At 45.8% G+C, this 13,993-nt stretch overlaps 1 protein-coding gene across 1 annotated transcript; it reads left to right on the plus strand.

The window, feature by feature from the left end:
- Window positions 1-6,224: 6,224 nt before the first annotated feature.
- On the plus strand, window positions 6,225-13,728 carry LOC122387718 (putative transporter svop-1). Its single transcript, XM_043378125.1, has 3 exons — window positions 6,225-6,305; window positions 12,481-12,570; window positions 13,213-13,728. The coding sequence occupies exons 1-3, from the start codon at window positions 6,225-6,227 to the stop codon at window positions 13,330-13,332; spliced, it is 291 nt and encodes a 96-aa protein (XP_043234060.1). The 3' UTR covers window positions 13,333-13,728.
- The last annotated feature ends 265 nt before the right edge of the window (window positions 13,729-13,993 follow it).

Genomic DNA, 13,993 nt, shown 5'->3' on the forward strand with positions numbered 1-13,993 from the left:
GATTTGGGGGTACCCTAGGTTTGGCTCCTTCAGCCTCTGGCCCCCCCCCCCCCCCCAGTGAAAATTCCTTAGACGAGGCCCTGCGTCGCTGAGCAGCGCGGTTGCCGCGATTAGGAAACTGCTCCTTGTAAAATGTAAACTGACTCTCGTATCGTGTCACATGGAGGCCTAGGGTACTAAAAGAACGATGCCAGGCGCAAGACGACACTCATCATCTCTTGAGTTGTGAAGGAATAGTTACTTGTGTCCTCCAATGATCATATTCACATGGATACGAAAGAAAAACGTTAAAAATGGCGCTTGGAAAGAGAGCAGCAAATGTAACTAAAATAATTATAGAGTGATTAATCAATTATGATAGCAGCTGAGGCTGGATCAAAGTGCATGTGCATTGTCCAAATCACACACATTTCACAAAAAAGGTCTTCTGTTGTCTGCCGCTGGTAGCGGAGTATTGGATCAATTTGTTCTCGAGTCCGCTACCCAGTTTTGCTTATTTATTCGGTGTGTGTTGGGGGAGGATTCGCTATCAGTATTCAGTAGGTATCGGCTGCTCCTCAGCCAAATAAGCGATCCACAGGTATCGGAGAAGCGGGGGAGCAGACCAAATCTCAGCTACGGCCACCTCTGCGTCTGCATATATGCATATCAAGACAATACTCTCGTGCCAGTTTTTATTGCTTGTAGCGCTCTGGAACACTACGGTCATGTTCTTAGTTAGATAAATACTTTAACCCTCGCCCTGGCAGGGGGGGGGGGTCGATGCGACCCCCCCCCCTAAGGTATTTCGAAGATAGCGTTAAAACGTTTAACCCTCGCCCTGGCAGGGGGGTCGATGCGACCCCCCCCCCTAAGGTGTTTCGAAGATAGCGTTAAAACGGCGGCGCGCAGGGCCGCCAAATTTGGCATAGCCTATGGGGCAGCCTTTTTACATATGACCTGAAAATGTCAGGTCCGGGTGACCTTGGGTCAGGCCACCAGGTCAGAAAAACCGGTACAAGGTCATGGTCAAATTTGAATTTTCTTTTTGCACCTGTCCAGCTCACAGTTTTGGACTGATTTCCTTCAAACTCTCAGGATGTGCTAAGTTCACCGAGTTGTATAACATATAGTTCGGGTTTTTTGAGGTCACTGAACTGAGATCAGTTAGAGGTCATTACGTCGTAATGTTAAGCCTATGGGAAAATACTAAACTCGGAAAATACTGGAGATATCCGCTTCGTTCTATCACTTTTGTGCCTTGAAACCACAGTACTTAACAGCAGGTCACTTGGTGCTTCTTTGTTTGGTGTACTTATCCATGGGTCAGGTCAAATGAGGTCAACTGAGGTCAAATGACGTTTTTGCCAATAACTTGGCACATAATGACACTAGAGCTTGAAAAATGGTGTTATTGTGTTCCTGGTGATCAGCCGAATCGAATGATATGCGATATGATGCAATTTAGTAATATTGAACTTAATTAATTAATTAAATTTTACTTAAAAATTAAGAAAAACTTTAAGTACACTCAAGCAAGCTAAAAGTATAGCATTCGACGCGCCTTGACGTGCTGAGTTCACTGGTGCTTTTCTTTTTGCTCTATCGTAATTAGATCAAAAGTTATAAGCGAAAAACTTTTGACCTGTTTTTAGCGAAATTTTTACATTTATACCCCCCAAAAAACCCCCTAAATATTGACCTAGAGCAACCAAATTTGCACAGGGGCGAGAAATCCAGGGGGCCCACCTACCTACCAAATTTGGTGTTTCTAAGTGCCATAGGAGCCAATCGCGAGAGGGGGGGGGGTCGCATCGACCCCCCCCCCCTGCCAGGCCGTGTTATGAAAAATGCCCTGCCAGGGCGAGGGTTAAAATTGCACGATGATGAAACATTCCGATAAGTCAACTCATCCGAAAAGCCGTTCAGATAGATTTTATTGGTACACAAGAAGTGTTGTCTAACAAATTATACGAAGGGTCGCAATCGCGCAGAACAGGTAATTGGCACTTCGCTAATAAGAAGTGATATGCAAGGGCACATGACGAAACGGCCCGTCAATAACTAGCGAATTATTTATTTCTGATATTGCAACTCAGTTTGAGGTTTAGGACGAATATTCGAAACACCAGGTACTTTTTATTTATGGTAGCTTTCGAAAGCACTGCGGCTTTCTTCCTCAGCCTAGACAGTTAGACACACATAGAATCAAATCAAAATTAACAATTCATCCTAGTCCTTCGGTTCGTGATATTAAACATCGTTTGGATACGTATAAGTGGCGCACATTCAAATTTCCAAAATTATGTGGTCACATGCTTAAATTAAGTCTTCGCTTCTTGGATGAAGAGTAAAAATATCAGGTAATATCACAGACGTCAGCAACGATAAAAAAGACACATGCCTATCACATGCGCTTCAACATCATAAGCAAATCGTCAAAACGGCGGAACAACATGCATACAAGTATACATATTATCATTCCTCAGGTCCCAGCATAGAGACACCCTGCACTTTTTCACTACTTCAGCACACGGTACACATTTGCCAGCGGTACACCGGGTTTTGTATTTAAAACTCTACCCTTCGCTCTTTCTATGAATATCCCTTCTTTAACCCTCGCCCGCACATGCCATTTTCCCATCCTAGAACGCACATGGGGGGTGGTTGCCACCCCCCCCCCGCGCCATTTCGTTCCTGTTGGAGATAGAGCTTAGCAGTAAGACCAAAAAGATTCTTTGGGAAGAGACGAATCCAATGATACCCAGTTTTACCTTCTCAGGTCAGTCATTGACCTTCCAGGTCAGGTCAAACTAAAAAATGTTGCTGTTTTGGGTCACCGTTGGATATCAAGTGAGCTGCTTAGCAAATACCGATGACGATGCTGTTTTCTGGTGCCAAGCCAGCTAGAACCTCTTTGTCACACTATCCGACCAGAATTTTGCTGCTGAGGTCATTTCAGGTCAAGTTAGGTCAAGGTCAATTATATGTGTTTGTATGTCTGTGTGTGTCTGTGTGTATACTGATGTGTGCACCGATTGTTTTTGGGTCCATATCACATGAAATCATGATTTGAGAAGCTTTTACCAAAAATGCAGTCAAAAAACTTCACAAAAAGTAAATTCAGCTTGCCTAAAACGCATTTATCTTAGATGACCTAGGTTGACCTTGACCCTGACCTTGACCCCTGTACATCGTCGAACAACATGTTCCATGATAGGTGGGAGGTAAGACTGGCAAAAAAGGCCGAAACAGGGTGTCAAAAGCTCACAAGGCCCATGGCAAACGCAAGATGTTGAGAATTGGCCATTTGGGTCATGACATGACCTGAAAAACAAGGTCATATCTCCGAAACCAAAAATTACAGAAACTTGAAATTTTTAGTGGACGTCAAGAAAGGATAGAGGAGCAGCTATACGAAAAATCAGCCTTCTAGCTCTAAAAATGTTGAGTGCAGAGCAGAAAGACTGCCTGGGGGGGGTGGCAACCACCCCCCCCCCATGTGCGGGCGAGGGTTAATCTTACGTTTCCTCCAGTCTGTTTCATACGCCAGAATTTTGACATTTTCCCATAGGATGGAGTGACCGGTTTCAATGACGTGCTTAGAAATGCCAGAGTGGTTGTCGTCCATGTTCCGTATCGCTCTCTTGTGTCCAGCTTCCCTAGCCCTTATACTTCTACCCGTCTCCCCAATATAAACCTTGTTACATTCACACTCATATTGGTAGACTACCCCAGTATTTTGAATTTTTCCCGCTTGTCCTTTGGTCTAACCAGCATGTTCCGCAGGCTCTGTCCTGGTTTTGAAGTTACCCAATTGCGTAGGGTTTTAACGACCTAGTTATCCTTTCTGTAACCCCTTGTACGTAAGGCAGAACAACAAGCGGCTTTTCCTCTCGCTGTTCCCCTGTTGGCCTACTCCTTTCTCTGGTCATCTTCCTACGCGTAGCCCGTATGAAACTTTTTGGATAGTTGTTCACTTTTAAAGCTCTTTGTATGCGTTTTGTTTCTTCGGCTTTATCGCTCTCGTCTGTTGAAAAGGTCTCCCCTCGTTTTATAAGTGAGCGAACTACCGACTCTTTGTGTTGCACGCTGTGATGAGACTCAAAATTTAGATAGTTATCAGTATGCACCGCCCTTCGATATACCGTCGTTTTGACCGAACCGTCTATTTGCCGCCTGACCTCGACGTCCAAAAATGGTAAGGTACTGTCACTTTCCTTTTCTACCGTGAAATGAATGTTGTCATTCTGACAGTTCAAATGATCATGCAAGGGGTCCACGTCGGTACCACTGATGACCACGAATGTGTCATCGACATACCGTTTCCACACCTTCACCGGTTGAGCAAAGGACCTTAGAGCTGACTGCTCCAATTCCTCCATGAAAAGGTTCGCTACAACTACACTGACCGGACTTCCCATAGCGGTTCCTTTCATTTGTTTGCAGCACTCCCCATTTACCTGAAAGTATGTTGTATCTAAACATAATCTAAGTAGAACTAGGACGTCGAGGTCAGGCGGCAAATAGACGGTTCGGTCGAAACGACGGTATATCGAAGGGCGGTGCATACTGATAACTATCTAAATTTTGAGTCTCATCACAGCGTGCAACACAAAGAGTCGGTAGTTCGCTCACTTATAAAACGAGGGGAGACCTTTTCAACAGACGAGAGCGATAAAGCCGAAGAAACAAAACGCATACAAAGGGCTTTAAAAGTGAACAACTATCCAAAAAGTTTCATACGGGCTACGCGTAGGAAGATGACCAGAGAAAGGAGTAGGCCAACAGGGGAACAGCGAGAGGAAAAGCCGCTTGTTGTTCTGCCTTACGTACAAGGGGTCACAGAAAGGATAACTAGGTCGTTAAAACCCTACGCAATTGGGCAACTTCAAAACCAGGACAGAGCCTGCGGAACATGCTGGTTAGACCAAAGGACAAGCGGGAAAAATTCATAATACTGGGGTAGTCTACCAATATGAGTGTGAATGTAACAAGTTTTATATTGGGGAGACGGGTAGAAGTATAAGGGCTAGGGAAGCTGAACACAAGAGAGCGATACGGAACATGGACGACAACCACTCTGGCATTTCTAAGCACGTCATTGAAACTGGTCACTCCATCCTATGGGAAAATGTCAAAATTAAGGGAAAAAAGGGATGATTCCTTCCCAGGTGAATAACAATATTTATCAACTCAGTTTGAATGCTTTCATTCGCAGGTATACCAGTATTTCAAAGAAAGATAATTAATTTTAAAACGTTTTATGGGAAATTTAATATGTAGTTACCTGTTGTCTCTGGTAACCTGGCCTATGATAAGGCACGCTGTAGCCTGTATGCAATTGACCGATATAGTTCACTTTATCTAGCACCACTTGATTTGGAATTATTACGTGCCTCGGCAACACCAAGAGCATTGCGGAATGTATTGCAGTTATCATTTAAGCGTGTTGTCACTCAGTTGTAGGTAATGAGAGAGAGAGAGAGGTCGTTTGCATCATCAGCTCCCGCCGCTGCGACCAGGCGACATGTCAATCATTGAGGATGAGTCACAGCCGGGCACGAAGGCGGATTCCCGAAATGCTGGTCGGCGGTCTATGGGTCAGCTCTACCGACTCATATGCCGCTGGTGTCACAAATGCACTCACTCCATTTTCACAGCTTTCGCCCTTCAGTCCCTACAGACCACAGAGCACCATCCAAAAATGGGAAGATTTTACATTGCAACGTCTTCTGGATTACACGCACATGCCAAATAAAGCCCCTACAGATATAGAGCTAAAAAGGCAGCAAGGTTAACGTTCGAATGACAGAAACGGACACAAACGTCTAAATGGTCTTTACTCATTAGCCAATTACCAAAGAGAACCATATAAGCGTTATTATATGGCCGTTTTGAGTATCAATCGGTGACAGTGGCCATCGCAAAACAGTGAGTAGGTATGTACTGGGAAACGCTTTTACATCTCTTTTCCTGGGCCCTTGCGCCTCGAAGCAATAAAATGTGAATGATATTCGAAATTAAAAATCAGTGAACTATTGCAAAACTATACATGTTTGGATTAGTGATACCTGAGAATCCTTTGTTTCAGTCACGCCCTACTAACCTCAAAAGTGTCCCTTGTTTTAGTCGCGCCCTGACGTCAGGTCACAAATGAACCATATTTCGGTGGCGCCCTGCTGACATTAGGTGTCGCATGTTTCAGTCGCCTTCTACTGACCGGTGTTTCACATTTCAGTCGTATGCTGCTGACGGCTTCCCTTGGTTTGGGCCGAGCCGCGATTGCGTCCGTTTTCCTCGGTCTCACCATTTACACACCAGAGGTAAACAATTCACTGACTCATACAAAGCACCCGAGATAAAATGAAATGAGAAGAAAATGCTATAGCATGCATTGTTTTAACCCCTGTTCTGTGTTGGTTGGTATTTGTATAGATTCACATCCATATTATGGCCAATTAGTTTGGTTGTTAGTTGGTTTACCATAGATAAACGATGTTGAATTTTTGGATCGTTAAACTTACATAAAGTTATTAATGACGTCACTACGGCCATAGAGGTTTTTCATCAACAACCCCCAAATAGATTGAACTAGCCAGTCGGGAAAGCCACCAATGGACTCAGGAACACAAGCCGAGTCGAATGGCATGCGACATGGCCTCCTTCGATCAGCTTCGTGACCTGAGTGGCTCTGACCTGACCTTGACTTGACGTAAACACACTAAGCTAACGGCACCCAAACAAACAGTATATCATCCGACACGCCTGAGAAGTGAGAAGGACAAACACAATGGTGCCAAAATCGCGGTCCTACGGGCTACGATCATTTTTGACATACCTAGTAACTCACCAAAACATAATCCGTACCTTGGGGCACTTGACCTGACCTCAGGGTTAATCGGTTGCCCTGGGACCTTTAAATGGATACCAGTCACTGCGTCTCGTTACGGCGAATATGCCCCTTTTTCCGCGAAGCTCTAGCTTAATTAACACTCGCACCGACGGGGGTCTGCGCCAACTTCGTACCGACGGGGGGGGGCGGATGACCGCCCCCCTGAGATCTCGAGAACTAAGCAAGATAGCGACAAGCGGTAAACGGCATCGGATACGCACGGACAAGGTCTACAATTTTTACGAAGGTCATGTTCAGGTCAGGTCAAAGATAACGTCACAGGGGTAAAAAAGTCAAAATGGCGGCGCTAGATATGGAGAGAGTTTTTCTCGAATAACTTTCGAATTATTCAAGATAGGAACAAACTAAGGGCGTCATCGTGATCCTCACGTCAATCCGCATCGAATGATATAATATATATATATATATATATATATATATATATATATATATATATATATATATATATATATATATATATATATATATATATATATATATATATATATATATATATATATATATATGTTGACCTCGAAAGGTCAAGGTCAAAGGTTGACCTCAGGTCACGTGACCTCGAGGTCATCATGTATATCATTCGATGCGTCTTGACGAGCTGAACACAATGAGACCATCCGCGCGGCTGTATCTTGTTCCTGTACGGAGTTATTGGCAAAAAACCTTTGGTGACCTTTGATGACGTCACATGACCTTACAGCTGCCCAACAGCAAAACAGACCTCAAGGTAGTGAAGGTTGATCGTATATGAAAGGCCACTTTTTATTGAAATCGTATTATCGTATTTCTATTATCGTATTATTGAAAGGCCACTTTTTATAACGTTATACGAACGATAACATTGAAAGCTTCGATGTCTTCACATAGCCCTAAATGCACCCATGCCATGGCGCATTTTGTGTAGGCGCAATTCGGAATGTGTCATATGGCAGCAAAATATTGATAATGCTGCACAATAGGCATGTACCGTCTTGTTTTTTGTCTCTCCATACCCGGCACATATATCATAACACTACTAAAATCACTTTTCAACCACCCTTCCTCACGAACGGCAGTAACAGTTCAATAAGTAAGCACGCTCAGGATAAGAAAACATAACATTTTACAAAACCACTCAAAGTACGCGGCTCCTACAACCTTACGCTGGTAGCGGTAGGTCGATTTTTTTTTTGGATGATTGTTACTAATAAATTTTCTAAACACCAATCGACCTATTGGTTCACAGAAAATGACGAGGGCGCAATTAGGAGACCGGGCGCAGATTGGGCACTCCCCCCTACCTATACTTTTTGCTCGGGTGAGGTCAACTGAAGGTGTCGACCTCGTGTCGAGGTCAGGTCAGAGCTCCTAAGGTCACGAAGCTGGTTAAAGGAGCTCATATTGCATATTATTCGATTCGGCAGGTCTTCCCGAGTCCATTGATGGCTTTGCTCGCTGGCTCAATTTTGTCGGGAGCTATTGACGAAAAACTCCTATAACCCTGGTGACGTCACGCAAGGTCAACGATGCAAAAGTGAACATTAGCCCTCGCCGGACCTATTGGTTTTCTACATACGCGCCGGCCGAGGGGGGGCGGGTACGACCCCCCTCGCCGTTTCGCCCCTGGTGGAGCTAGCGCGTCGCGGAAAAAAACGAGCGTGTGCGCCGTTACAAGACGCAGAGATTGGTATCCGATTTTAAGGTCCTAGGTCAACCGGTGACCTCTGAGGTCAGGTCAAGTGCCCCAAGGTACGGTTCAGTTTTTTTTTGTGAATAGCTTCGCAAAAAACGGCCGCAGAGCCGCGATTTTGGCAGCATCGTGTTTGCCTCGCTCAGGCGCGTCGAATGATGTACTTTTTGTTAGGGTCAGGTCAACTTAGGGTGTTGACCTCAGGTCACGATCAGGTCAGCGCCCCCAGGCCACGAAGCTGGTCGAAAGAGGTCATGCCGCATAGCATTCGATTCAGCAGGTCTTTCTGAGTCCATTGGTGGCTTTCCCGACTCGCTAGCTCAATTTGATCGGGAGGTATGAACGAAAAACTAATATGACCTTGATGATGTCATAAATGACGTCACGCAAGGTCAACATTGCAAAAGTTACGCATCTGACCTTGCAAAGAGTGCATCAAATCACGATTCTGTGTGCTTGAGATAGTTGGAGATCGCTTCCGGCTCCAAAATAGCAGTTTTTATTTTTCCCCATTGACTTATAGGTAGGTAGGTAATGGAGAGGTCACGAAAATGACCTAACCTCATATGACCTTTAGGAAAAATCCGAGATATATAAGATGTGAGACTCGTAATGGATACTAGATCCTGCAAGTTTCATTTCCCTGTGAAAGCTCCTCACGGTTCGTCGGAAGGTCATCTCAGGCTCAAAAGAAACGATATATACCACTCGAAAGCTGACGGTGAGCTGAATCCAAAAATGTAATTTTTATCAAAATCGATCGATGGCCTTTTTTGAAAATTGCGTTTTTGTAAAAACTTAATAATCTTTTATTCAACGGGCTGTCCCGGACATTCTTGAAAACATAAACATGTATTTTTGAGTTCCAGTGAAAGCTGAACGCCAAAAGAACAATATTTAGCGAAGCAATATTTCCTTACATTAATATGCGTCTCCCACAGCCGACAATAAGGCGCAATGACACAGCTCAGTGTCACGATGGACCAAAATCAGCCACACAGAAGCGTGAAATGACCCTTATCGACTCGCAGACCCGGCGCTCTCGGCCTGCCTGACCGGCCACGGAAATAACGTTCGGCTCTCGTTCTACTAAACAAATGTCAAATTTGTCAGTTTAACTGTCCACATCGCTGTTAAAGTTATTCAGGATACCTGTGAAGAAAATTCATTGTTCTGTCATCTTCACATCATGCATTAACCCTCGCCGGCCGAGGGGGGGGGGCGGGTGCCGCCCCCCCCCCATAGGGTTTTTTCGCAATAGATCCGAACACGCTGGCGATAGAGAGCTGAAACTTGGCATACCTGACCTTTGATCCAAGCCGCATCTTTTGACACCAACCGCATTTTTTAGTCAGGTCAGGTCACTGACCTATGACGTCATAAGTGAACCTCTGCACGGTCTTCAGATGTCGCAACTTCGCAACGCCCTCACTGCCAGAGGAGATGTCACAGGGAAATGAAACTTGCAGGATCTAGTATCCATTATGAGTCTCACAACTTGTATATCTCGGATTTTTCCTAAAGGTCATATGAGGTCAGGTCATTTTCGTGACCTCACCATTATAAGTCAATGGGGAAAAATTCAAACTGCTATTCTGGCGCCGGGAACGATCTCCAACTATCTCAAGCACACAGAATCGTGATTTGACGCACTCCTTGCAAGGTTAGATGCGTCACTTTTGCAATGTTGACCTTGCGTGACGTCATTTATGACGTCATCAAGGTCATATTAGTTTTTCGTCAATAACTCTTGATCAAATTGAGCTAGCGAGTCGAGAAAGCCACCAATGGACTCAGGAAGACTTGCCAAATCGAATGATATGCGACATGACCTCTTTCGACCTACTTCGTGACCTGGGGGTGCTGACCTGACCTTGACCTGAGGTCAACACCCCAAGTTGACCTGACCCGGATAAAAAGTATATCATTCGACGCGCCTGAGCGAGGCGAACACGATGCTGCCAAAATCGCGGCTCTGCGGCCGTTTTTTGCGAAGGTATTCACCAAAAACGGAACCGTACCCTGGGGCACTTGACCTGACCTCAGAGGTCACCGGTTGACCTAGGACCTTAAAATCGGGTACCAAACTCTGCGTCTCGGTAACGGCGCACACGCTCGTTTTTTCCGCGACGCGCTAGCTCCACCAGGGGCGAAACAGCGAGGGGGGGGGTCGTACCCGCCCCCCCCCCCCCCTCGGCCGGCGCGTATGTAGAAAACCAATAGGTCCGGCGAGGGTTAAAGGAAATAGTTCACTTTTCTGAAATTAGTATTTTGCTATGGATTTATGATTTTTTATCCTCAAAATGATCAGAAAATAAAACAAAACCTTTCTATAAGAACAATTATTTTCTATATTTTAATATAGGAAGAACTATATTCTATGTAGAATGATGTTTTGACGCGGAAGCTTATTACGCGTTGACCAATCACATTGCGTAGTTCAAACCTAAGCATGCTGCATTGGCTGTAAGCAGCATGCTGATTGGCTGACGATGATATGACTGCATTCCTTTCTAAGACACCACATTCCTGCGTAAGACACTCTTTTTGGAACGGGAAATCGAATATTTTTGCTTAGGGTGATCGTTGGGCCATAAAAGCTTATGATTTGTGCTAGTCTCAGCGCAAGCTACAAGACTGCTATTTCAGTTCAAACCCCATGTTAAAAGTGAACTATTTCCTTTAATTTGCATTTGTTCATGTCTACTTTGCTCAATTGAGCTTGGTATCATGCCCATATAAGGAAAATTGGCCGCGCTGAAATGTCAGAGGTTGCACCGGCCTCAGCTCGGGTGGAGATGGGGGTAGCGCCCGGCGGGGCAGGGTAACCTTTGACCGGTCGCACGGCCGAGCAGCTGTCACCAGTACAGCCTCTGACAGTGAAACCCCGCTCACTTCCCCTGCGCGGGCACTGATCGCAGCTGGATGGAACAAAACATGTATAAGAAAAATGTAAATTAAAGCATGTTGTAAATAAAGCAGAACAATGAATTTTCTTCCCAGGTATCCTGAATAACTTTTATAGCGATGTGGACAGTTAAAGTGACAAATATGACATTTGTTTAGTAGAACGAGAGCCGAACGTTCTTTTCGTGGCCGGTCAGGCGGGCCGAGAGCGCCGGGTCTGCGAGTCGATAAGGGTCATTTCACGCTTCTTTGTGGCTGACTTTGGTCCATCGTGACACTGAGATGTGTGATTGCGCCTTATTTTCGGCTGTGGGAGACGCAAAAATATTGCTTATAAAAATATAAATATTGTTGCTTAAATAAAGGCTTAAATATTGTTGGAAATATTGCTTCGCTAAATATTGTTCTTTTGGCGTTCAGCTTTCACTGGAACTCAATAATGCATGTTTATGTTTTCAAGAATGTCCGGGACAGCCCGTTGAATAAAAGGTTATTAAGTTTTTACAAAAACGCAATTTTCAAAAAAGGCCATCGATCGATTTTGATAAAAATTACATTTTTGGATTCAGCTCTCCGTCAGCTTTCGAATGGTATATACCGTTTCTTTTGAGCCTGAGATGAGCTTCCGACGAACCGTGCTCTGGCAGTGAGGGCGTTGCGAAGTTGCGACATCTGAAGACCGTGCAGAGGTTCACTTATGACGGTCAGTGACCTAACCTGACCCGAAAATGCGGTTGGTGTCAAAAGATCCGGCTTGAATCAGAGGTCCGTGCCAAGTTTCAGCTCTCTATCGCCAGCGTGTTCGGAGCTATCGCGAAAAAAACCCTAGGGGGGGGGCGCCCCCCCCCTCGGCCGGCGAGGGTTAGACTGTGCAAGTAGTGCATGAAATCACTCCAGATGTCAATTGTCACATGAGGCCTACCGGGTCGGTAGCTTTTCATCGTATGATTGACCAGTGTTCACATATGCTCGGTTGAGTTAGCTCAGTGCCTCGATGACCTGTTGATTCCAGGTTTATCCCACGCACCTGCGCGCCACAGGCAACGGCACGTGTGGCGCCTTTGGAAGGATTGGGGCCATCACCACCCCACTGATAGCCCAGGTAGGTACGGCCACAGTGTATATAAATGGTACGGCCACGATTCAATGTCCGTCTTCATCCTCAGGATCCCCCTGTTCTCGTCATCCATCCCTGTGATCCACACTTCGGTCTGGATGCTCACTGACACAGTGGAGGCACTCTTGGAATAAAAAATGGCCCTGGAGTAACCGTTAGCACGGCCTAGTAGCCAATACTCGGACTCTGGACCTCGTTTCATAAGGCGAGTCCGTAACTTACGCCGGTTTTTGGTCATGTATTGCAAGTGCATGTGAAGCGATAACGATATTTTGAATCGTTGAATTTATTTATCTTGCAAGCAAGAACAAAAGGGAGAAGGGGAAATAAATTTATCGCTTCACATGTACTTGTAATACAAGACCAAAAAGCGGCGTAAGTTGCGAACTCGCTTTATGAAACGAGGCCCTGGTTTCGCCCCTGTGAATGGCTGGCAGCAGTTGTCTCCCAGGGGTACTGAATGAAGCGAACGTCTAACTCCAGACGAGAATACGGAAGTCGAGCAAATGACATCCGCATAGCGCTGAATATGGAATAGGTGCTTGCTCAGTGCCCAGCGGCTTTCTGCTGCGTCGTGGCGGACAGGTGAACAGTGCTGAGTCTGACGGGCGACTCGTCTTCCCACAGGTGCTAATTCACAGCTCGGTGCGCCACACGGCCGCCGTATATGCCGCCTCGGCCGCGCTGGGGATAGCCGCCACACTGCTGCTGCCGTACGAGACGGCCGGCCGCGCCATGGTGCGGTAGGGGACGGCCGATCCTAACCCGCCTGCCGCCGACAGGTGTGGGTGTATTCTCAACACCGGGAGACAGTGAGTTCCAATTTACGAGGTCTCCCCAGTCCCTGCATTATGCAGGTTATGCAGAACTTAATCGTCAGGGAAAACATCGCCGGAACGTACAAACTCTGCCTGCCGCTAACTACCCCGTCCCCGACGACGTATCGTGTGGACGACTGAACCCCATTTTAGCCAGTCCCCATAAACCAACTGTATAATTCAAAGAACATGAGTTCTAAGCCTGATTGCGTAAGTACATACCTATGCACATACGGAAACACCACAGCTGCTCGCTTTTGTAGTTTCCAGACACACAATTTTGAGATAAAACGTAGGGGAGAGAGGTCATATTGCGCCACCTTAACCCGCGCCCCACTGGGGGGGGGCTATTTATAGCCCCCCCTCCCGTTTTTCTGCAATAACTTCCAAACCGCTTGACGAATCGACGCCAAACTTTCAGTACCTTCGGCTGCATCAATTTGACACCTTGTGTCAAAATTTGAACTTCGTAGCTACTATAGGTCGGCCGGAAATGACGTCAGAGTGACGTCATGTTCGTCCGATTTCGACGCAAAACATTGAACCACGGCAATCGCTCCCAAGAGCTCAGTTTTTAAGGTAGAGCCAAT

Source organism: Amphibalanus amphitrite, unplaced genomic scaffold (assembly GCF_019059575.1).
Source record: "Amphibalanus amphitrite isolate SeventyFive unplaced genomic scaffold, NRLGWU_Aamphi_draft 000296F_arrow, whole genome shotgun sequence".
NCBI lineage: Eukaryota > Metazoa > Arthropoda > Thecostraca > Balanomorpha > Balanidae > Amphibalanus > Amphibalanus amphitrite.

Coding starts and splice junctions, on each gene's coding strand:
- LOC122387718 (XM_043378125.1), top strand. CDS start 6,225: ATGCTGCTGACGGCTTCCCTTGGTTTGGGCCGAGCCGCGATTGCGTCC. Junction 6,306..12,480: donor TCACCATTTACACACCAGAG/GTAAACAATTCA, acceptor TGTTGATTCCAG/GTTTATCCCACGCACCTGCG. Junction 12,571..13,212: donor CCACCCCACTGATAGCCCAG/GTAGGTACGGCC, acceptor GTCTTCCCACAG/GTGCTAATTCACAGCTCGGT.